This window comes from Phyllobates terribilis, unplaced genomic scaffold (genome assembly GCF_046119375.1).
Source record: "Phyllobates terribilis strain yellow unplaced genomic scaffold, ASM4611937v1 Scaffold_11__3_contigs__length_659146591, whole genome shotgun sequence".
NCBI classification, from domain to species: Eukaryota; Metazoa; Chordata; class Amphibia; order Anura; family Dendrobatidae; genus Phyllobates; species Phyllobates terribilis.
Genome location: NW_027362771.1, coordinates 319,948,675 through 319,974,419, shown reverse-complemented (window position 1 = coordinate 319,974,419; position 25,745 = coordinate 319,948,675). Strand labels below are relative to the sequence as shown.

The window sequence follows — 25,745 nt, the reverse complement described above, 5'->3', positions numbered from 1 at the left end:
TTAACCTTTTCACCAATGAAGTGTGCTACTTGTTCATCAACAGATTTCATGCTTAGGCTGTTGATGAACATTGTGGATACTGATCAAATTCTGTTTTTGTTTTCCAAACAAAATTTTCTTGAATCACAAATTGACTGCCATGGTTTCCTACCATTTGATTTATATGGATTTAGGTCAACCATAGACCACTCTGGTTAACAAGCTGAAGGTATAATAGCAAAAATTAAGAGGAAATGTAAAGTATGACTACAATATTAGTCTTGTTGGTGATATGTTACCAAATATCGCAACCAAAGAGGAAAAGGATAGCCTTGGAGTAATGTATGTACAAATAATGACCCAAATGGGAAAACCCATATGATTAACCCTCTCTAAACAGGCTATAAAATGTAACTTTTAAAATTTTAACGTAACACTAACATGAAGTGTCCTATCCCCTGATGACGCCGCTAGTGCGGTGAAACATGTTGGGGGTACATGTGCTGAGATTTATTTATCCCATTCAGCTCTAGTCATGACACCCCACGGTACCATCAGAACGTCATAGATTTTAGTCTATTTATTATTTTGGCTGATTAAGGATAATATTTTAATACCCTTTACATTCACATTTTAATATAAAGATTAAAAGTTACATTTCATAGCCTGTTTAGAGAGGGATTATTATATGGATTTTCCCATTTGGTTCATTATTAGATATATTACCATGAAGATGCAATTTTGCATGGTAGCTGTAGAAATTGTACAGTATAATATTTTTATTGCTTCTGCACTGGACTGCCCACTGACTTAAATTTTCACTGTCCACATCTACCGTATTTTTCGGACTATAAGACGCACCTAGGTTTTAGAGGAGGAAAATAGAAAAAAAAATGTAAGCAAACAATGTGGTCATGATACACTGTTATGGGGGAGGGGGTCTGCTGCTGACACTGGTATTGGGGTAATGTCTCTCAATTCTGTTAATATCCTCCATCCTGTTATGTATGGCCCCTCCTTCCTGGTATACATGGCCCTCATCCCCATCCTGGCATGCATGGCACCCCTTGATCCCCCATCCTGGCATGCATGGCACCCCTTGTTGATCCCCCATCCTGGCATGCATGGCACCTCTTGTTGATCCCCCATCCTGGCATGCATGGCACCCCTTGTTGATCCCCCATCCTGGCATGCATGGCACCCCCTGATTCCCCCATCCTGGCATGCATGGCACTCCCTGATCCCCCATCATGCTGCCCACAAAAAAAAAAAAAAATCATACCTCCTCTCTCTTCCAGCGCTGCATCCCTCTCTGCTGCCGACACTCTGTGTGAGCCGCGCATGGCGTCCCTGCCATGTGCCCTCACACAGTGAAGTGCTGTGCCGGAATAGTCAATGCTCCCCATGCCCCGACTGTGTATATGGGGAGCAGTGACCATTAACTCTCCTTAACTCCTTTCTGGCCTGGGCGTATTAGTACACCCCAGGCCATCACCCCCTGTTCAGCCCGGGCTCCGGCGCTGAGCCCGCACTGAACCGGGCACATGTCAGCTGATTTATACATCTGACATGTGCCCGCAACCGCCACGAGTGGAATCGGGATCCACCGGCTGCTGTTAACAAGTTAAATGCCACTGTCAATCTGACAGTAGCATTTAACATCGCTGCGCTGGAAGTACAGCATTAGCCCTGCCCATCGGTGACCCTGTCACATGATCGTGGGTCACCGATGGGTGGGCATGACAACCCGGGGTCTGCGGCAGACCGCTGTGGTTGCCATGTCTATGAACACCCAGTGGTCGACGTTCATAGCAAGTGAGCATTTCTACTGCATACAGGCGATCTGCTCAACGCTTGTATGCAGTAGAAGCAATCAGATAACTGCTGATCTGGACACTATGCTGACCGACACAGCAAACCTTCTTGCCACAGCTTTCATTGATGTGCCATCCTGGATGAGCTGCACTACCTGAGCAACTTCTGTGGGTTGTAGAGTTCCGTCTCATGCTACCACGAGTGTGAAAGCACAACCAATGTGTCTTGATAATTGCCAATAATTTCCATCTATTGTCAATTCCTTGTACACAACTTCATGTGAAATTGATTGTCAATTAGTGTTGCTTCCTAAGTGGACAGTTTGATTTACTTGGAGTTATATTCTATTGTTTAAGTGTTCCCTTTTATTTTTTTGAGCAGTGTGTATATATATATATATATATATATATATATTACAGACCAAAAGTTTGGACACACCTTCTCATTTAAAGATTTTTCTGTATTTTCATGACTATGAAAATTGTACATTCACACTGAAGGCATCAAAACTATGAATTAACACGTGGAATTATATAGTTAACAAAAAAAGTGTGAAACTACTGAAAATATGTCTTATATTCTAGGTTCTTAAAAGTAGCCACCTTTTGCTTTGATGACTGCTTTGCACACTCTTGGCATTCTCTTGATGAGCTTCAAGAGGTAGTCACTGGAAATGGTCTTCCAACAATCTTGAAGTGGTGCTTGGCACTTGTTGGCCCTTTTGCCTTCACTCTGCGGTCCAGTTCACCCCAAACCATCTCGATTGGGTTCAGGTCTTGTGACTGTGGAGGCCAGGTCATCTGGCGTAGCACCCCATCACTCTCCCTCTTGGTCAAATAGCTCTTACACAGCCTGGAGGTGTGTTTGGGATCATTGTCCTGTTGAAAAATAAATGATGGTCAAACTAAACGCAAACTGGATGGAATAGCATGCTGCTGCAAGATGCTGTGGTAGCCATGCTGGTTCAGTATGCCTTCAATTTTGAATAAATCCCCAACAGTGTCACGAGCAAAGCACCCCCACACCATCACACCTCCTTCTCCATGCTTCATGGTGGGAACCAGGCATATAGAGTCCATCCGTTCACCTTTTCTGCGTCGCACAAAGACACGGTGGTTGGAACCAAAGATCTCAAATTTTGACTCATCAGACCAAAGCACAGATTTCCACTGGTCTAATGTCCATTCCTTGTGTTCTTTAGCCCAAAGTTTTCCTTTACTTAGCTGCTTTTTTCTTGCCATAATAAAAATTCTAAGTAAAGGAAAACGAGTGGCCATCATTACTTTAAGAAATGAAGGTCAGTCAGTCCGAAAAATTGGGAAAACTTTGAAAGTGTCCCCAAGTGCAGTTGCAAAAACCATCAAGCGCTACAAAGAAACTGACTCACATGAGGACCGCCCCAGGAAAGGAAGACCAAGAGTCACCTCTGCTTCTGAGGATAAGTTTAGCCGAGTCACCAGCCTCAGAAATCTCAGGTTAACAGCAGCTCAGATTAGAGACCAGGTCAATGCCACACAGAGTTCTAGCAGCAGACACATCTCTTCAACCACTGTTAAGAGGAGATTTTGTGCAGCAGGCCTTCATGGTAAAATAGCTGCTAGGAAACCACTGCTAAGGACAGGCAACAAGCAGAAGAGATTTGTTTGGGCTAAAGAACACAAGGAATGGACATTAGATCAGTGGAAATTTGTGCTTTGGTCTGATGAGTCCAAATTTGAGATCTTTGGTTCCAACCACCGTGTCTTTGTGCGACTCAGAAAAGGTGAACGGATGGACTTTACATGCCTGGTTCCCACCGTGAAGCATTGAGGAGGAGGTGTGATGGTGTGGGGGTGCTTTGCTGGTACACTGTTGGGGATTTATTCAAAATTGAAGGCATACTGAACCAGCATGGCTACCACAGCATCTTGCAGCGGCATGCTATTCCATCCGGTTTGCGTTTAGTTGGACCATCATTTATTTTTCAACAGGACAATGACCCCAAACACACCTCCAGGTTGTGTAAGGGCTATTTGACCAAGAGGGAGAGTGATGGGGTGCTACGCCAGATGACCTGGCCTCCACAGTCACCAGACCTGAACCCAATCGAGATGGTTTGGGGTGAGCTGGACCGCAGAGTGAAGGCAAAAGGGCCAACAAGTGCTAAGCATCTCTGGGAACTCCTTCAAGATTGTTGGAAGACCATTTCCGGTGACTACCTCTTGAAGCTCATCAAGAGAATGCCAAGAGTGTGCAAAGCAGTCATCAAAGCAAAAGGTGGCTACTTTGAAGAACCTAGAATATAAGACATATTTGCAGTTGTTTCACACTTTTTTGTTAAGTATATAATTCCACATGTGTTAATTCATAGTTTTGATGCCTTCAGTGTGAATGTACAATTTTCATAGTCATGAAAATACAGAAAAATCTTTAAATGAGAAGGTGTGTCCAAACTTTTGTACTGTACTGTGTGTGTGTGTGTGTGTGTATATACGTACATATACACACATGCATACATACAATGTATATGCATACATACAATGTATATGTTTGTATGTGTCTCACACACACACACACACACACTCTGTATGTGTATATAGAAATAGATATATATCTACATCTCACGCTATGCTACGCATTAAGTATGTGTGTTTAAATTAATTTTTTTATGCAATTTTGCAGTGTCTGAAGATATGGAAAGAAGCACATTGACCATCTCTACTTTGAAGGCCCCTGACAAGCAGGCAGGGGGCAATATGGCAGAAAGAGCATGTTGCCGTGATTACCAAAGAATGGGGCTTGGTACTCTGAGTAATAGTTTAACACGTGCTAAAAATGAACCTTTCCGGATCTCAACAGTGAACCGCATGTATGCCGTTTGTAACAGGTGAATACTAACTTTTTAGTGTTTAGAGGTTACTGTGTCCAGTTGAAATTCTCATTTTCTTCCTGTGTCTATTAACCAGCTATCCAGGGTTGCTGATTGTCCCTCAGACCATCCAGGACAACACTTTACAGAAGATCTCTCGCTGCTACAGACAGAATAGATTTCCTGTGGTGTGTTGGCGCAGCCCACGTAGCAAAGCTGTGCTTTTGCGATCAGGTGGACTTCATGGTAAAGGTGTGGTTGGACTCTTTAAATCTCCTAACACAGCTGGTACAGGTTAGTAGCCTCTAATGTAGCCTACCATCTTTTCTGTATGACTGTTGGGAGATTAGTTGATGCTGGCACACAGCTAATATTTATGACATTTTTTCATATGTTGCAGTCTCGAGAAATCTTAGCTAGCTTGGAAATACTAGGAGAAAGATACAGGATTATCTTAAGTATAAATATACTCAAAAATCAGCTTTACTTGAAACTTCAACATTTACTAGCCATGTAGTCCCCTATTAAGATTTTAGTTGATCCTATATGGGCCGTATGTGCTGGTTTACAACCCGAGCAAATGAGCACATGTCCTGTAAAGGCAGCTTTTGCCCATAAGCCCTTTTTAAAGGTTATTTACTTCTCGGGGGTCATAGATTTTTATTTTTTTTTATTATAACTTAACTCTTTCACGACGTATACATACGTCATATGTCATGTCCCTTACTTTGATGCGGGCTCCGACGCTGAGCCGGAATCTTTCCACACACGTGACTGCTGATTTAATCAGCTGTCATGTGCCTTAAACAGCCATGGGTGGATCGGAGCTCCACCCACTGCTGTTAACCAATTAAATATTGCTTGTCAAACTCTGACAGCAGAATTTAACAGCTAGAAGAGCGTCATTAATCCTGCCCATCGGCGCCCCTGTCGTATGATCATGGGGCGCCGATGGATTGTGACAGCTGGGGGTCTGCAAAAGATCCCCATGCCTGTCTTTGCCATAATCTAGTGAATCTGTGGCCGGCGTTCATAAGTGATTTCTGCTATACCTAGCAGAACTGGAGCCCTGCTATGTATAGCACAGGTAATCGTATGATTGCAGCTTCAAGTCTTGTAAACAATGATGTCATCCGTGCAGCGCGCATTTCGTTCGTGGTATGTGGAAAAAAAGGACATGTCTGTGGGTTTTTCACATGGTCCGTGTGAAAAACCTGACATGTGCACACCACCATTGAATACAATAGGTGTGCGTGTGTTTATATTTGCGGTCATTAAAAAACTGACCGCATACGGACATCAAAAATGGACGTGTGAAGAAGGCCTAAGTAAGTAGTAAATGGCATGCCTGTATTGCCACTGACAAATTATGTCCATTTGACTGGAAATATGTGGATGGACAGACAGACAGGGTATACATACATAGACACACATATATATTGTCTTTTTTTAAAATAGCTAAAGGGAACGATTTATCTGATTCATGCTCCCAAACCATAGTTGCTGTCTGGTCTTTAAGGCTACGTTCCCACAGTGAACTTTTGGTGCGTTTTTGATGTTGCAGAATTTCTGCGCTATTGTTTAAATTGGGTTACTTGCCATTCTTTAACATGTGTTTTTATCACATTTTTGATGCTGCGGCTTATGTCTCTTGTTGGTATGTCATGCTTTGAATAAGGCTGCTTTGTTTTTGATACTTCTTGGTATTTGGCTTTGACAACTTTCACATAATTAGTTGTGGATTACATGTGTGTTTTTGATGCGTTTCAACCACAGACGCGCACTAAAAACGCATGTGCTTTTTTTTTTACGTGCAGAACTTTTCCACCTAATTCAAGTCTATGGGGAAATTCCACACAGAAAACTCTGCGTACCTGCTAGAGAGATTGACGTGCTTCAGATATGAAGCCCTCACTACAGATCAGTTTACGCGAAGTTAAAAAGCAGAATGGGCAGGAGATTTAGATAAATCCCATCCACTTTGCTGAAACTGTAAGACGCTGTGCTATGAAACGCACCAAAAGCTCATCGTGGGAACATTAGCCTTAAAGAGTGCGTTTTTCTGAAACACTGCAGCATAAACCTATATATCATTGTGCTCATCTTCTCCTTTTCTGCACCGTTCTGTCCACAGATCAGACGACATGTACAACTTGACAGGTTCTCTTTAAACTCAAGTTACATACAGAAACCTTGAAAAGGATGTTCTCGTTTGTTTCTGTGTATTAATGATTTTTTTTCTTAACATGTGACCAGTATTCTGTAGAGTAGTATTTCTTATACATTCTCTGTCCTCAGGACAATCGCAGACAGATTCCACATCGCTGGAGCAGGAGAAATACCTCCAGGCTGTAGTGAACTCAATGCCTCGTTATGCAGAAATGAGTGGCAGAAATACACTCAGCGCTTTTCCTTCTTCACATCTCTATGGTGAGAGGTCTTCTATTTATAGGGGGAAATAACGTGAGCAAAACTAAGAAATATGTTTCTGTTATTGCTTGGACTATAAGCAGCAATGTGTTTTGCTTATAAGATCATGTCATATCCTAAGCTTTTCTTCCTGTGTGGTTACACAATGCAGTTGCTTCTTTCATTATGTTTACTCACTTAAAGAAATTGAACAAAGTTTGGATGTTATTCCCTATCCGAGTGATGGGGGATAACATGCTAATGGCTGGGTATCCGACCCCTGGGGCTCTCGGAAGCGGTGTTCAAACATGTACACCTTCCTTCATGATCGATCACTGCCTCATTCACATGGGGTTCTTTAAAGCCCCAGTTCTCTGGGGTCGCAGTGGTCACACTATAGATAGTGGATAACGTCCAAACTTGGTACAACCTCTTTAAGCCTTTTTAATATTTCTTTCTTACCTTTTCCATGTCACAGCAAATCTTTTGCTAGTTATCACTGCAGTTCCATTCTCCGCTACTCATTGAAGAATGGCGTTATGTGCTTGGTGGGTGATGGGTGTATGTGCATGTGGCGATATGCTTGTTTACTTTTCTTAGATTAACTTCTCTTAAAAAATAATGACAGATCACTTGGATATATGATCACTTTGTGATCAGTGGGGACCCCCAGCAATCCAGAGAATGCCAAGCACTCAGCCCTGTATTATCTCTGCATTCCCCTCCCAATGCAAGGAAATGCAACTTGCTCTATTCACTTGAACTGAGGCGTGCGGCAGCTCCCTGCACAGCAGATGGCCGGGGTGATGGTGTAAGAGAACTAGTGATGAGGATACAGCTGTGCACCTCCTTTATTCTCAGCATCTTGGTGGTTCCAGAGCTTGTGTTGGATAGGGGTTGAGTATTTCACTTCATTTTTACCTTAATAAATATATTGGGGACATGATTTTGTGACACTTGCAATAACCCGCTTAATTGTAAAGTGCTGTGGAATATGTTGGCGCTATATAAATAAAAATTATTATAGAAATATTACAGGTTCTGCTCCTGCACTTGTAAGTGCTGCTTCCCTCACAGGCTGTGACCAGCTCTGTCCATTAATCGCCTCCAATTGAATAACAATTTCAGTCCTGTCACATGTTCTCTATTGGCAGCCATTTCTACAATAGGGGGAAAAAATACAGAAAAGCGCACCCTGTGTGATTCGGCAATGCCATCACACAGGACAGGTAAGTGACGCTCACCTAAGATGGTTGTGCTGGATAGGAACAACGCTGGAATGGATGTGAAATGGATGACTCCCTCAAAAAGCTGCCGCACCGATCACCGGCTCCGAAACCCTCCTGGGCCGGAGCTGGATCATGAACTAGGAAGAAGAAAAAAAAGGGTGGATATCGTCCGGGTGCTGAATGGAGGAGACAAGCCAGAGTGAAGGAAAAAAAGAAATCATTTAATGGCAGTACTCTTTTCAGGGACAGTCCATTCCCTTCATCAGGTACAGTGTTCCTTCCTTCCTTCCTTCTGGCTTGTCTCCTCCATCACAGCGCCCAGACGATATCTGCCCTTTTTTTCTTTTTCCTAATTCATTTGTACAATATGAGCTAACAGGTGCAGGAGGAGAACCTGTAATATTTGTATGTTAGTTACCACCACAAAATTGTGTCCCCAACACATCTGATAAAATAAAGATAAAGTTGCTAACCCCTTTAAGTGATGGCATGTTTTAGGCATTCTACCAACTTTTTAGAAGATGGAAAACCCCTTTAGTGTGCAAGTTCATAGATGGGAGCTTTTAGTGTGCAGTATTGTCAGACATGTACACATTTATTCTGCCGCTTCTTGAGGTTTGGGTTTGCTTTGAACATTTGAACATTAGACTTTAGTTGATTGTGTGTATGCAAATATATATATATATATAGTTGCACACATCTTTACTCAGCACTTCCAATTTAATTTTGTGACCTTTTTTCACAGTCCCCCAAGTGCCGTAGCCTCTGTATAATGATGCTGTAATCTTTGGAACAGCCGCAGCATGATGTAGGGTTTACAGTATATGAAGTATTGTATGGCCCCCTTCTCCGACCTCCGCTCAGTGCCAATAAACACTTGACAACACAATTTAATTTTCAATGAACAGCAACCATCCAATGCGATGCTATTTTTACAATATTTTTCTTTACCTTTCTAGGCAATATTCTGAATGTTTGATAATATAACATCGATCATATTTTGGCCTACATTAGCAACTATTTTCGATGATTGAGGAGCTCATGGCCTCAAACCTGTTTATTTCCTGACAATCTCATCTAATAATATTTCTATATTATAACTATACTTTACTGGACAGTTGGCTTCTAACAGCTAGGTGTCCATCTGTCTTGGCTGATGTTGCAGGACTCCTCATACAATTTGAGGACCACAGGTTTAAATGAGTTTGAACCATCCGCATAAAGTTACTGAGGAGACTATAGCATTAGAGATTCAAGATCTCTATTAAGACATGCAAACCATTTATACAAAGTTGGTATTTCTGCCGCAGATACTCCAGACAAACGTCAACCCAAGTTGGGTTCATTGATGAAGCAGGTGATGGGAGGGAAGGAGGACATTCGAGGAGGTAGGATTTCTACGTGTGCAAATCTATATGGCTATTGGTTTATGCAAGGAATTTGAGGCTGTTGTATATGTGTATATTCTGTGTGATTAGTGACCTTGAATGGGTTTCATAAGCTGTGATGTATGTGATCACTCATCATTAACACTTATAAGGACTGACTTTGCTTGGTTCTCATAAAATTCCATGCTCCATACAATGTCCCAACATTCGGTAGCATAGTATTTTTTTTTTTTAATTTAAAGAGGACCTATCTTTTATAAAAAATGTCAATAGATTAAATCATAAGACTTTTCTCATATGTCATTAGCAAAAAAAATTATTTCCCTCAGTATTAGAGGGATGCAGGTTTTACTTTCACTTGAGAGTAAACACAGAATCTGGTGAGATTCTCTTCTTTTGGCGATGCCATCTGAATGGTAAACTGGAGCCTTGTGCTCACATCTGGCAAGGTTTGGCCTGTTAAATCATTTTCTCAACTCGCTGGTCTGTAGAATATAATGGAAAAATCATTTTTCCTATTTTTCTCACCAATTCAACGAATATAAATCGGCAAAATGCAAATTCGACAACTATTTACCTCACCTCCAACCAAGAGCCTAGATTTTTCCTCAAGCTGAATGCTATTTATCAGCCGTGTAATACGATGTCCCTGTGTATAATGCTGCCTGCATAAAGGGGATAGATATTGCTACTTTTAAATTATTAATCTGCAATAGAAGGACATAACTGCTTGTAAACAGCTAATCTGAAAAATAAGAAAATAGCTGCCTGTAGAGAGTTAAACTTACTGCATACTCTACACAGACATCCAAGGCACAGTAAGGAGAAGCTGTGACAATTGCAGTTACTGTTTCTAGTCACATTCTCCTCCTACTTCTCTATAACACGCAGGAATCCTTATATTAGTGCATTTTTCAGGCTACAGGGTGCAGCTTACTATAAGACACATCCCAGGTTTAGATATCATCAGATAGGAAATACATATTTCCTACTAATTAAAACTTCTCTGGTGTAAGGAAGAAGAGATGTCAATGCCACTAATTTTCCGTTGCCAGAACAATACATATGCACACTCAGCTATGCTGCATATATGCACATTCACACAACGAAGCTGTATACATGTAAACTCATAAACATACACTTACACCTCTGTTGTACATGTACACACAGCTCCTCTGCATACATTCAGTGGTACTTGAAAGTTTGTGAAACCTTTAGAAATTTCCATATATCTGAATATATTTAACCAAAACCTACATTAGATTTTCATACCAGTTCTTAAAGTAAATAAGTTGAACCAAGAGCAAAGTGTGTAATATTATGTGAAGTCCCAAAAAATCCCAGGGTAGCCTCTAAGCAGCTAAAGGCTTCTCTCACATTAGCTAATTTACCATCAGGAGAACACTCAACAGCAATGGTGTGCATGGCTGGATTACAAGGAGAAAGCCATGGCTCTTCAAAAAGAAAATTGCTGGTTGTCTGCAGTTTGCTAAAGAACACTTGAGCAAGCCAGAAGGCTATTAGAATAATGTTTAGTGGACGGGTGAGACCTAAAGAGTTTTTTGGTTTGAATGGATCCTTTCAGCTTGGCCTCTGCTCACCAGATCACCCCCCCCCCCCCTAAGTTTTTATTCAAAAGTTTTTATGACTTGTTCTGTAATAAGCGAATCAGTGGGTGTCTAGTCGTGGGGGTGTTTTTCCCAGACTAATCGTCCCACTAATCATGTTATCACGCCCCTGTGGGCATCAGGGACATGATTTGTAAGTGCGGCATCACCACCAACTCTTTGTAAATCTCTACCTTCATCACAATGTGCACTGAAGCCAGGTGTATGCATCCCAGTTTCATTGGCTTCCTAATTACATATATTAGAGAGGGATTTTATATTTTGGTCTCTTTTTACATTATGACATTTTCCAAGAGGTTATAGGTCCTCTTTAAAGGGGTTGTCTGGTCTAAAAAGGAAAGACTGCAGTCATTCTGTGACTGCTTCTGCCAAATCATGACAGTGTGCGACGCACCCACGGTCACAACACACTTATATTCACTGTGCAGGTGGGCAGTCATGTGCCAACTAGACTCCTGCGCTTCTTTCAATTTTCTTCTATTGAGAGAAGCCAAGTGGGACTAGTGGGCATGTGACCAGCCGCCCGCGTGTTGAATTCCGGGGAAACATCTGTGTGCGCATTGTATGTACACAGTCCTAATTCAACGCCTTTAAGTTATTTATACATTTTTCGATTTTATTTGTTTTCTGATGGGTATGGATTGCTTTTTTTTTTTTATTAACACAAAAAATGACTAAACCAATCTTTAATCTAGCTCTAAACCACTTACATTGAGCTTGAATAATAATTTATATAAGGTTAATGCGTGGAGTTTACCATTTTCCAGTACTTCTGCATTGTGTGCTGATCTACTGTAGCTGTGTTCTCCTGGTCCTTCATTATGTCCCTTTCTAACACTTCAGTCAAAAACGTGGTTTTTTCCACTTGATCCAGTTGCCCCTCTCTCCTTAAACCAGGTCATTCAACTCGGGGTATTAAGCACCCCGCAGTGAGACGTGGCTATGCTGAACAAGGTCAGTACAGATGTCTTCCTGCTAACTCCAGTCGATTTCCCAAAGCCAGTTCAGTTGCCCTTGTCCTAGCACTTAACCTAGATTTTAGAAATGTGTTTTCCCTATGTAAGATTTGATGATTTGGGTATATTACAAAGTTTTCTACGTAGCTGCGTTTAATGTCTTTGCATTTCTTCCCATTTTACGTAAGTCTTAATTTATTGTGTTGACTAGTAGAATAATAAGTTTGTTGTTTCCAGCTAAGATACACGGAGCTTTATTATTTGTGATCCTCATCCGCTTTCATATTACTGTAGGGAAATGGGGAAGCATGCGTGGCACTGGAAGACTTAGTTCCTATGGCATGAACTCAGATGTAGGAACGAGACTGGCTGCAAGAGAACTTCTTACTCCTCATCAAAACGGAGGCCCTTCAGAAAGTGCTCTGACTCCGCGCCGAGCTGCTCTGTACATCATTGGTGACAAGTCACAGCTTAAAGTAAGTCTTAGTCTTCCTGGCGAGAGTGCTTTGTAACAAAGTGTATGTGGCATATGCCTGATGTGTTGATTGAATTTACTTTTTAGGGGGTGAAGCAAGACCCGCTGCAGCAGTGGGAGCTAGTCCCTATTGAGCTATTTGACGTCAGACAAGTTAAAGCCAGTTTCAAAAAACTGATGAAGGCCTGTGTGCCGAGTGCCCCATCCACAGACCCTAGCCTATCCTACCTGCGCACCCTAGAAGACTCTGAGTGGCTTTTACAGGTAAGTCTGATCCACACAAATGTGTTTTTGTCAGTTAAAGGGAAGGTGCCGCATTTTTACATTATGTAAAATAAATTAAAATGTTAAATTCCTTAATGTTATAACATATTTTCAAGTGCCCAGTATTTATAGTTTATTTTATTTTAATTTGTTTTGCAGCTACTGGCGGCTGCCATCTTCCTTTTCAGGAGTGTAAGAGTTACTACACTACACTCACACTCCTTCAAATACGGCAGCCCTGGACATAGGCTTCAGCGGTCGGATGCCGACCCTATCTATAACATTGTAGCCACATTAGCTGTGAACTGGGCACGCCTCTGTGGGCTGCTCAATTCACAGCTGTAGGTGTGTCTAGGTGCCATTTCATTGTGGCCCAGAGCTTCCACACTGAGGACATGTAATTAGAAGCTTTTTACACACACACACAAGCTCCCCCAGCTCTGCTCTCATATTCTCCCATCCTCCACTGCCTGTGCAGTAAAGCTATGGACCCTCACCGCTGCACTGTTTAGTCTCCTCGGTTCTGGCCTCGCAGCTGCTCTCTTCTCCACTGCGTGCAGCTCTGTTCCTCAGGTCCACGTTGCTCCACAGTCCGTTGTCTTCCTTCTGCTTGCTCTTCTGTAAATATACTGACATCCACTTCCTGTTTAGCAGCTGGTTGAGATTAGATCACCGTGCAGTCACCAAGAAAATGGTGGTGCATTGTCTCTAGTCTTTATTCTGCCTCCCCCACTTTTGGGTGTAGTATAACACCTAAAAGGGGAGGGAAACATTGATGTCACAAGGATACTGCCCCAATTTTGCAGGTAACGTAATGCAAGTAAGCATTACTGTAGCTGCTTGAGGTCTATACAGGAAGATGCACCCCCTAGGTGCAAGTATAGGTAATCCTTTTTTTTTTTTTTTTTTTTTTTATAGATATTTTGCATGTTGCAGTGTTTGCAATCTATGCAAACACTGCATTACAAAGCTTAAATTAATATGTTATTTTCGCAAAAAGAAAAAATTGATGGCACCTTCCCTTTAATAGTGCTATGTCCATGTGACCAGCTGCTTTCCTCCCTTTTTTCATACACTTCACACAACAGGGGCTGCTTGCTTTTTTCCACTTTATATTTGACAAACTGCAATGTTTTTTATATTTTAGCTTCACAAGCTACTTCAAGTCTCTGCATTGGTGGTAGAACTGTTGGACAGTGGTTCTTCTGTCCTGGTTGGCCTTGAGGATGGATGGGATCTTACCACACAGGTACTGAAATGATTTGCATTCAGCTCTTGTTGATAACTGCAAAAGTCCAACAGCTTCATGTGTTCATACGTATGTCCATTCAGTACGGTTTGTCTTTTTTTTATTTCTTATTAGGTGGTGTGTCTGGTTCAGCTATTGTCTGACCCGTATTATCGAACTATTGAAGGATTTCGACTACTCATAGAAAAAGAATGGCTTTCATTTGGTCACAGATTTAGCCATCGTGGTGCACACACAGCCGCCAGCCAGAGTAATGGTTTCACTCCTGTTTTCCTACAGTTTTTGGACTGTGTGCATCAGGTCAGTACTAATTGACATTTGTGCTGTTGCACAGAATACAATGTGTAATAGATGTTATATATTTGTTAGTGTAGGCAATATGCACCACAGTTGTCCAAATATATATAGATTCCTAGTCATAGTTCACAGTGAACCAAGTAAAGTGACGAGATTCCATTTGACAAATTTTCTTTTAACCTCTTCACTACAGATCCATCTGCAGTTCCCATCTGAGTTTGAGTTCAGCCAGTATTACCTGAAGTTTGTGGCTTATCACTGTGTGTCAAACCGATTCCGCACCTTCTTACTAGACTCTGATTGTGAGAGGATTGAGAAAGGTGAGTCTGTCAACTGCTTGTGTATGCGGTCTTTTTGAATGCCTTAATGATGTACGGTAAGTTTTTTTTCATATCTTTCATTGATGCATTCCTAAAGCCGTGTCTTCTTATCCATGTATTATACCCATATAAAGCCCTGCTTTTTGCACACAATGGCTGAACAGTCCCTTTAATATATTTTTATATTTGCTCACATTTGCATTGTAGGAGTTCTGTATGATGAAAAGGGAGATCGACGTGGCCCTCACATCTGCCGCTCTGTATGGGAGTACATGGAGCGAATACACAAGAAGAATCCAATGTTCTATAACTATATGTTCTGTCCTGAGGATGGAGAGGTAAGCTGTAGTGCAGTTTGGCACCATGTTTCCATAAAGTAAATGTAGTAGAAGTATATAGTTTTATTGACACTTTTGTTTCATGTTTTTTTCTATTGCTTTTCTATAGGTGCTGCGTACAAACAGCTCTGTGTGGGGTCTTCGTATTTGGGATTATTACACCCATGAAGCTCTGAGTGAAGGTCCATCTTATGACTGGGAGCTTGTTCAGGCACATCGGCATGAAGAACCTGAGAAAACTGATAGCTCTGCTCCCCAGACAAAGCGCAAGATCGTTTGGCCATCCTATCATGCACCACATCGCCTCCAGCCAGATGCCATCACTTGCTTGTTAGAGGTAAATCTATTGTTTATTCCGTTATTATGTAAAGCACTAGAAAGAGTATGTGCAATTATAAAATATCTTGGGTTTAGAAGTGCTATGAAGTCGCTTGGGATACATTTATTGGTTTGTTTAGCAATAGAAAGCTGAAATCTAGTCTATTACAAACTACGACAGATTTTACTGTACTCAGAATTTGAAGTTGACACTTGTAACTTTTTCATGGAAAATCGTTTGTATCCTGGGAAACACACTCCATCTTCATTTCCCTGCATTTATGGACCAAATAATTAACCACAAATGGACAAGGATTGTTCAGAATGTCGTTATTTGTTTAGCATGGTGCCATCAGTGACAACACCTTTCAAAATGCATGTACCTGGTTTAATTTTCACGGGTTAATGTTTTTACTGGTAATGAAGTATTTAGATGGTGGCCTCTCGGATGAATGAAAATCCATGTAATACAAGGACTGCTCATGGGCATGTGCACTGGTTGTTTCCCATTTTCTGCGTTGTCACTTTTTATGTATGCCTTGTATGTTGGCCATGTTATATCACATTGCACAGGGCAGATAAAAACCATAACTATTATTTCCATAGGAGTTACAAAATCTAGAGATGGATTTGCGACCTGTTCCTGAGAAGTGGAAGGAAACATGGGATAAAGTAAAAGCTTCCCATAGAACAGAGGTCCGCCATGAAAGCCGGGTTAGTCTGTGCTTTGACATTTTTCTCTTACTTGCAAAAATAAACAAACCATACTATAGTGGGGCTGTTATATCTTTGCATGTTGCACTTTATTTTGTGAGTTAGAAGGATTTATATTTGTTATAGCTCTGAGTACCATAGTTCAGTTTAGGATACTTATGTGTATGTAATACATTTATTTTTAACTAAAGTTTAATTTTATCTCACAGAAATCCAGTGCTTTGCTGATGTCAAGTGTTCCCTCACAGCGCCAGTCTTTGGGCATTTACCTGCAGGAGAGTGGTGTTGGATCTACACTAAATTTGAACTTGGAGAGTGGTCCAAGCACGAGTACTCCTACTAGTGCAGGGAAACTGGGGGCCCGAAACAGCACTAGCACCTTGTACAATCAGTTTAACACTGCAGAAAGAGAAAACCGGTAACGACAACCCTACTTTACTAACAATGTTCCAAAGGGCAATCCGCATAAAGAGCTAATCGGCTGCAAATACTTTGCTTTACTATGCTTAATGCATACCTCCATTATGTGGTAGACTTTTTCTACTTAATTCACTAGCAAGAAATTGATATTATGGTCAACCTTGTTACAAATGTAGGAAAATTGTAACATGGTGCCTGACTCGCATAACATTTCCCTCCCCTCCCTCTTAAAGGGGTAATTTGGCACTACTCCCTTCAACATTGGGAGATGAGCAGGTTTATTTATTAATGTATGTAGCTTGTATTGTGAAACCTGGTGACAGATCCACTTTAAAGGGAACCTGTCACCAGAAAGAACGCTATTAACCTGCAGATATGCGGTTAATCTGCAGGTTAACAGCGTTATTATGTTGCCCAGCGCCTGACACTGGCTTTACTTTGCAGCCGGCTGTCAGTCAGGGCTGGGGGCGCAGTTACAGCAGCCACTCTGTATATTCAGAGCAATGACTGAAACCGAATGGGTGGAGAGAATAAAGTTAATTTTCACCCCGCTGCGTTCAGCTGTGTGCAGGTGCCGGGCAGCATAATAATGCTGTTTTAACCTGCAAATTAACCGCATATCTGGAGGTTAATAGCGTTATTTCTGGTGACAGGTTCCCGTTAAAGAGAACCTGTCAGCTGATTCATGCTGCCGAAACCATGGACAGCATGAGCCGAAGCCTGGCTGCCCAATTGCAGCCAGGTATCTTTTTCTCTGAACCAGTAGGCTGAATTATTAGTCCTAGTCATAACGTCACTGCTGCAAGCAGAGCTGCGTAGCTGGAGCTGTGGAAGGTAACAGCTTAATTTATTTTCATACAGCATAATCCGTTAGCCAGAAAACATGTATTAGTGGAAAATTTCTTTTAAATTCCCCCAGCCTACTGCATAGGTGTTTTCCAGCTATAGGTTTCTGGCATCTAATGGTTTGTACTGTGTTAATTTAATCAGATATTACTTATCCTCCCCTAGTCCAGTGCTGCCTTTCCACTGCTACTCTAATCTCTGATTACCTGGATGCCGTAGTGATGTCACGACTACAGTGCACATCACTAGTGACTTAATTCTCAAGCCTGGGTTCAACGTGTATGTAAAAGTGTAGATCCAACTTTTGATCATGCATTAAGTTTTATTGCAGTCTATGAAGACACAATTTATCTTTCTGTTTCAGATCGTATGAGGGGATTTTATGTAAAAGAGGTGCATTTATGAAACCCTGGAAACCTCGCTGGTTTGTGTTGGACAAAACTAAGCATCAGGTAATAGGTTGAATAATCACTATTTAAGAAGGTTTTTTTTGGCTGTGCCTTGATTTCTATTTTGACATTTTCATGTATAGCTTGAAAAATGTCAAAGAGGCCAAAGTAACTGGGACACACATGAGTGATCATACTCCACCTTTCGTGGGTTGCTGCTATTGTTACAGTGCATATTTTTGGGGTTTTTTTTGTGTTATTTCTTTTAAATAAGAGTTTAGTCTAAGAATACATGTAGCGACATTTCTGAGTGAATAGAAGAAACCACCACCTGAATTCAGCCATATACTTTGCAGGGTGCGAGTAACTGTCTTAGTTTAGTTATACCATACATTTTAAACACAAAATTGTCTTTTTTTTGTATCATGTAGGGAGCATATTAAGGGAGGGGGATTGTGACTGGTTCCGTTATTGCCTTCTTTTGTATCCTAGCTAACAAAACTAGTTGTGCCGGTCATGATTCAACTTATTTGGTCCTCTCTAAACTCCATTGTTACTGTATAAAATTACTAGAAAGTCTGAATTTTCAGCTATCTAAAGTGTATAGGGGGCTTAAAGGGGTACTCCCATCTTCAATATGTTGTAGGTGTAGTAATAATATTAGCAAATGCCTCCAATTAGAAATATATAGTTTTTCTGATTCGCTATGTCTCTTTCCTCATGTGCAGACATTGCAGGACCTTAGGCATCCATGGTTATGTCCACTAGCAACTGGCTACCTAACTGTCACTAGATCAGTGGTCGTAACCATGAATATCTAAGGTCCTGTAATGCCTGCACATGAAGAAAGAGACACAGCGAATCAGAAGAACTATACTACATTTCTAATCTGATGCATTTGATAATATTATTATTACACCTACTACATATTGGGATATGATCTTGGAGATGGGAATAGCCCTTTAAGCTTCAAGGAAGTTGTGTACTTGCCACTCGTCTGTACGTATATACATCCATGTAAATATATATCATTGTTGGTGGGCAAATGGGCAAGCAGACAATGATCTGGTGCATCTAAAAGCCCCCCATACACATAAGATAAATATGGGTCAACGAATGGTTGTTTGTCAACAGGTGAAAAAACATTTGTCTGCACTGGCCTGGCCTATTAGATTTTTTTCCTTCATTGATACAGCCTGTACCGGATTCATCTTCTGTGTAATGAACATTTGTTGGCTTTTATTGGAAGCGAACAATCTTTTATTTCGCTGAGGCAGCTAGCAATCATTCGTTATGGTTAAAATTGGTAGTTTTGGGTGACTTCACTTTTATCTGAGGAGTATGGGGGCCATATTATATAATATAAGGTATTATATATGTGGATAGATATCTCCTGATTATTTACATGACAATAAAACAGCTTTTATTTTTTCCTCTTGTTTAGTTAAGATATTATGAGAGCCGTACAGACACTGAATGTAAAGGGGTTATTGATCTGGCAGAGGTAGAGACCATATCTGCGGGTACACCAACATTGGGTGCTCCCAAGAATGTGGATGAAAGAGCATTTTTTGATGTAAGTCTTCACTTATTTCTTTTCTCTCACAATAAATAAGTTAATTTATACTTATGAGGCTAATTTGTTTTGAGGTCTAAATTTTTATATTATATCTGCTTTGTGGTTGACTCTTTTTCTGGGAGGTTATCTGCTTTCCTTAAAGAAGTTGTCCAGTACTTTTGATATCCCCCAATGTATTTACCTTGGGCCCATAAGTGTTTTTGTAATTACCTCGCTGTGTCTTTATGGCCTGTGAGCGGCGCTATCGCGGGTGGATGCTGGGCTGTGGGCGGGGTCACCCCTCACGTCACACCCAGCATCCACCGCCCACTTTCCCAATGAATGAAGAGAGGGAAAGCGCGCGTTGGATGCCGGATGTGACTGGTGGGGTAACCCCGCCCACAGCTCAGCATCCACCATGGAACGCAGCAGTGAGTCACGCCCGGCTGCAGCCGGAACTTGACGTGACATCAGCGGATGTCAGAGGCGGCTGCAGCCAGGGTTCACGTGACGCCTGTGACTGGCCCACGATAGCGCCACTCACAGGCCATAAAGAGACAAGCAAGGTAATTACAAAAAACACTTATGGGCCCAACATTGGGGCATTTCTCAAAAGTACTGGACAACTCCTTTAGCACATCCATTGTGAAAAATAGTAAAACTTGTGTCTGGCTATAGCCAAACCTAGGAGGAGCTTACTAAAGAATGATTTTTTTTTTTTGAGTAGAACATGGGTTATATAAATTCTTAAAGGGAACCCGACAACTCCATACATGTGCCTGATCCATGAACAGCATGTATCCGACATAGGCTTCATGATTTCAGCCAGGTATGTTTGACTCAGTAACGCTGCAGCGTTTCTGAGAGAAACCGAATTTAAAAGTTTCCGGAGATCGATCCAAACAGGAGATTAGTCGAACAGACTGGTCGCTGGCATCTGCTCCCATTAAGTGACAGGTCTCTCCCTGCATGCATGTATAGCGAAAGACTTGTCACTCCAGGGAACATGCCTGTCCAACTTGTCTTCCATGCAGAGTGGTCCTTAGCGGCCTTCAAAGTGTGTTTTCTCTGAAATGCTGCAGCATTTCAGAATCCAAGGTACCTGGGGGAAATCATGGAGCCAGTGTCCAATACCTGCTGCCTGTGGAACTGGAAGAATGTATTAGCTGTCAGGTTTCCTTTAAGCAGTGTTATCCCCTTAGTTGGAGGTTCAAGAAGTCAGGTTTAATTGAAACAGTTCTATCACAGAGTAAATAGGTTGTCCTTTTAATTTTTTTAAAAAAAATAAAGGGCCCATAGTGCCCCCCATGTGCCCCACCAGTCTCTTTGCTTCCTCCTCTTGCATGGGACATCACATGACCTCTATACAGTATGTATGTGTCTGTAGATATTGTTTAAATGGACTTTAACTTGAATTCTCCAACTTCCAACCTATTGTACTTTTCTTTTTACTATATATACCATTTCTTTTCAGTTGAAGACAACACGGCGGGTGTATAATTTCTGTGCCCAAGACCCTTCACAGGCTCAGCAGTGGATCGACCGAATCCAGAGCTGCTTGTCTGATGCCTGAAGCTTCAGGGATAGCATCACAAAAACTGCAGGACTTCAATGAAAAATTGTAACATCGGGGTACCACATGGCAGCCACCAGTGAAATCTTGCTAACCCACAAGCTGTTACTTTCCAGATTTTTCTGGAAGCTAATGCACCTTAGCTTTTTTTTTTGTTCTTATTTGTTTAGTATTGCACATTACCATCGATTTAAGCAATTCTCCTCTGTGAAACCTACTTTGTTGTCCACTGGGAACCAATGAGGAACAGAACTAGTCATAAACCTTTAGAAGCTTCAACCCATAAGAGAAAGCTCTGTTAAAAGTATACAAGATAATGATTGGCATTTTCAGAGAAGCTTTGGACTCAGCATTGTGAGTTAGGTGAGGTTAGCAGTTTGGTTCTTGAGCAGAAATGGTAATCTGTCCGGCTCCACATCCTGCATAAAGCTCTGTTGACCTGATCTCCTGATATTCCAGAAAAGATTTGCGCCTGTGTTCAATTTTAAATGGTTACTTGTGAGTTGTTATTTGGTTAGGTTATCTTCTTTTTTTTTTTTTAAATATTTTATAAAGGCGAGGAGCTTGGCAGTGGGACCTGTGCGTCCTATTACCATGTGAACTAAGAGCGTTACGAGGCCCAGCAGTAATAAGAGAGAGGGGATGAAAACTTCAACATTATTCACATCTGTAATTCACATGAAATACATATGTCCTGTTTTCACATAAAGCACAGCCATTTTATTACACTCTTCAGCTGTAAATTGGCTATACTGCAGAAGTGGACTTTTGCACAAAGGTGTTTGTCGGGGCCACGTGCTCTGCCTGTAGGTGATGCATCTGTAATTTAGGAGAACAGGTAAAAACCACTAAGGATTCTACTACTTCAGTGTCATAGGATTTTGCTTGTTTAACACTCCTGTGTATATACTGTAATGAAAAGGGAGAAGACCCTTGTATAAAACGTTCTTGAGTAATTTAAAGATACAGTGTCAGAAACATATGGAAATGAGCCACAAGGAATTCTGGATCACCTTTTAACCACACGACCTGTGAAATAAGGAAACCATTGGCCTCATCAGCTGATGAAGACTTTGTATGACAGGACAGCATCTTCTCCTCATTGTGTTTTACATTTGGAGTACCAGGATAATTTGTTAAAATTGCTAACGGTATTTTAACTCTGTGGTTATTGTACTTCACTTAATTATTACTGTATATTATTGTATATAGAAGAATCTCCAAAACAGCATGAGACTTAAGAGATATGTGATGGGAAAGTGATCTTGCCATTAACCCTTCCACTGCAGGACAGAATTTGGTAAACTTTTGCCTGGAATGTATTTAATGTTTTACAGGACAGCAGAAAAGGTTCCTCCATTGTTGAGACTAAATACATATTAAAAATGTCACTTACACATTGTTTGTGTATTCTTCACCAAATTCTCTGGAGTGTAAATTCCAGCAATGTGTAGATATGTGGAACTTCACCATTTTTACACACATTGTGATTGTGTCGTATCCTGTTATTTGCTGTATATTTATGCACATGTCCCCTAATAAGCTCTGCATTTGGAATGTCCCAATTATGGAGCTATATAGAAGAAGATACAAATAAAATCACTGACAAGACATGGATCTTCTGTCTATGGACCCAATTAACAGTCTAGTTATGCAGAGCCATAATTTTATTTTAATACACATTGCATTTATCAGTGCATGATTTTTAAATGCTTTGATCAGACCTGATCTGATTCATTGTAATTGCCGTTATAGCATTGTTCTACTCTGGAGCCACCTAAGTATTATTAATTTCATTATTTGGGATTTTAAACATTGAAGACTTTAGTGTACTCTTAAAGGAATTGCCTACTACTTGGACAAACCCTTCTCAATCACTTTATTTTCTCAATATAAAATAATAACCACTCTATTCAACTGTGGTGCTGGTGCCATTGCAGCAACGTCTGTGCTGGGGCTGCAAGACTCAGTATGCAGCATTTTCTTCATGATGCTGAAATGAACATTGATAACTACAGTCATGGCCTAAAGTGTTCACACCCTTGAAATTGTTCCAGAAAATTATTGCAATTACACGTTTTGTTATACACATGCTTATTTCCTCTGTGTGTATTGGAAGAACACAAAAGAACAGAGAAAAAAGGCAAATTAAACATAATTTCACACACAACTCCAAAAATGGTCCTGACAAAATTAGTGGCAACTTTCCAAAATTGTGAGTAAACAACTTTGTTTCAAGCATGTGTTGCTCGTTTAAACTCACCTGTGGCAAGTAACAGGTGTGGGCAATATGAAAATCACACCTGAAACCAGATAAAATGGAGATTTTGATTCAATCTTTGCATTATGTGTACCACGCTAAGCATGGAGAACAGAAAGAGAAGAGAACTGTCTTTGAGAACCAAAATTGTTGAACAATATCAACAATTTCAAGGTTACACGTCCATCTCCAGAGATATTGATTGTCCTTTGTCCTGGGTGCCCAACATAATCAAGAAATTTACAACCCATAGCGCTGTAGCTAATCTCCATGGACATGGACGGCAGAGAAAAATTGATGAAAGTTTGAAACGCAGCATAGTCCAAATGGTAGATAAGCAGCCCCAATCAAGTTCCAAAGAAATTCAAGGTGCTGTGCAGGCTCGGGGTGCATCAGTGTCAGCGTGAACTATCAGTCGACGTTTGAATGAAATGAAACTATGGCAGGAGACCCATGAGGACACCACTGCTGACAGAGACACAAAAAAGTCAGACAGCAGTTTGCCAAAATGTAAGCCAAAATCCTTCTGGGAAAACGTCTTGTGGACAAATGAGACCAAAATGGAGTTTTTTGGTAAAGCAAATCATTCTACTGTTTACCCAAAACGGAATGAGGCCTACAAAGAAAAGAACACAATACCTACAGTGGGAGGTTCAAAGATGTTTTAGGGTTGTTTTGCTGCATCTGCCACTGGGTGCCTTGACTGTGTGCAAGGCATAATGAAATCTGAAGATTACCAAAGGATTTTGGGTCACAATGTAGTGCCCAGTGTCAGAAAGCTGGGTTTGCGTCCTAGGTCATGATACTTCTAGCAGGACAATGACCCCAAGCATACTTCAAGAAGCACCCAGAAATGGATGGAAACAAAGCGCTGCAGAGTTCTGAAGTGGCCAGCAATGAGTCCGGATCTAAATCCCATTGAACACCTGTGGAGAGATCTTAAAATTTCTTTTGGGAGAAGGCACCTTCAAGTATGAGAGACCTGGAGCAGTTTGCAAAAGAAGAGTGGTCCAAAATTCCAGTTGAGAGGTGTAAGGAACTTCTTGATGGCTATAAGAAGCTGATGGATTGCAGTTATATATTATAAAGGGTGTGTAACCAAATATTAAGTTGAGCATGCCATTTTGTCCATTTTTAGGGTTTTGTGTGAAATTATGTCCAATTTGCCTTTTTTTGCGTTCCTTTGCACACAAGGGAAATAAACATGTGTATAACAAAACGTGTAATTGTAATAATTTTCTGGGAGAAATACTTCATTTTCTGGAACAATTTCAAGGGTGCCAAACACTTTAGGCCATGACTGTGTGTGTATACTTTTTTTTTATTATTATTATTATTATTATTTAAACTGGTTTTCTGCCTCTTTTTTTCTAAGTTTACATATGGCCCATACTTAACTGACTACTACATCGGAAGAGATGTAATGTCTCTCACTAAGAACAAGATTCCATTGCTGGTATTACAATCTGTGATATATTATGATCACCTTCATTAATGCTCATGCTGCATGTGCCAGTAATTCTTGAGTATTTTAAAATCACTTCAAAATGCCTCTGTTTTGTCTGCTTATGCAGTGGAATGGTTAATAAGCATCACATGCTTTTACATACCTGGGTAGAGCAGCTTAAACTGCTCAGTAAGTGAGCATTTTAGGTAATTGATGCTCTTTGTACATAATACAATTCTCAGGCTGAAGTTTCCTGTTTTTGTAGAATACATCGGTTCTTGTACATTGTGTCAAACATACAGTCCTTGGGTTGTGCCTAGATGTATGGAAACAGGAATATGCCCAAATAAAATGAAACTTAACAACTGTTAAAATGATGTGATATTTATATAGAAAACCATCTCTTGTGTTTCCTGAAATGTAAGCCCAACTGATAATAGCTGAGTAGAATGAGATGGATATAACCAAGGAAATAAATTAAAACAAATATACCAAAAGGGCCAGAGGGCCTCACTAGTGACCCCTTCTTCTTCTATCAGGTATACATTACCTTAACACATTAAATATTTGTCAAAGAAAGGCTTGGTGGGACCCTCTAGCCATTTTGGTTTAATTATACTTTCTTGCATTAATTTGTCACGGTTTTTAAAATCTCTGCTTTCTGTACTTTATTAGGAGCTTTGGTCATGTGATGCATATAGGGGAATATGGCTCATTAGTTACAGAACAGTTATCTGGACTCTTGTCTGTCCATCACACCATTAGGACATATTTTATACTCCATGTACATTGTGAAGGTTCTTAATTTAAATCCTTAAAGGGCTATTCTCATGTTGTCTCTTGAGAAGTTTAAAGTAATGCATTTTCTTTACTGCCTGGTATCTAGCAGGGCGGTTCTCCTCCTCGAGTGACATCTCTGGTGAATAGAACTATAGTACTAGTGGAGCTATAAAGCCCAGCACAAGTTCTGCTATAACACATTCAGTTATCAGTGGTTTGTTCTGAGTCTCTACATTATCCCTGTA

General features: G+C 40.8%; 1 protein-coding gene across 8 annotated transcripts in view; it reads left to right on the top strand.

Moving 5' to 3' along the window:
* The window catches only part of SBF1 (SET binding factor 1), a 119,495-nt gene extending 94,401 nt beyond the window's left edge, over positions 1 to 25,094 (top strand). For 4 of the 8 annotated variants that reach the window (XM_073652589.1, XM_073652585.1, XM_073652588.1 and 1 more), the window contains 17 exons: positions 4,456 to 4,660; positions 4,740 to 4,936; positions 6,941 to 7,072; positions 9,591 to 9,668; positions 12,194 to 12,250; positions 12,547 to 12,728; positions 12,815 to 12,991; positions 14,139 to 14,240; positions 14,355 to 14,540; positions 14,731 to 14,857; positions 15,065 to 15,195; positions 15,305 to 15,532; positions 16,120 to 16,227; positions 16,437 to 16,645; positions 17,858 to 17,945; positions 19,327 to 19,458; positions 20,915 to 25,094. In XM_073652589.1, the coding sequence (XP_073508690.1) occupies positions 4,456 to 4,660; positions 4,740 to 4,936; positions 6,941 to 7,072; positions 9,591 to 9,668; positions 12,194 to 12,250; positions 12,547 to 12,728; positions 12,815 to 12,991; positions 14,139 to 14,240; positions 14,355 to 14,540; positions 14,731 to 14,857; positions 15,065 to 15,195; positions 15,305 to 15,532; positions 16,120 to 16,227; positions 16,437 to 16,645; positions 17,858 to 17,945; positions 19,327 to 19,458; positions 20,915 to 21,013 (2,438 nt within the window). In that variant the 3' untranslated portion in view covers positions 21,014 to 25,094. The remainder of the gene's footprint in view (positions 1 to 4,455; positions 4,661 to 4,739; positions 4,937 to 6,940; positions 7,073 to 9,590; positions 9,669 to 12,193; positions 12,251 to 12,546; positions 12,729 to 12,814; positions 12,992 to 14,138; positions 14,241 to 14,354; positions 14,541 to 14,730; positions 14,858 to 15,064; positions 15,196 to 15,304; positions 15,533 to 16,119; positions 16,228 to 16,436; positions 16,646 to 17,857; positions 17,946 to 19,326; positions 19,459 to 20,914) is intronic. The other 4 variants (XM_073652591.1, XM_073652586.1, XM_073652592.1 and 1 more) reach the window with 2 other exon arrangements.
* The last annotated feature ends 651 nt before the right edge of the window (positions 25,095 to 25,745 follow it).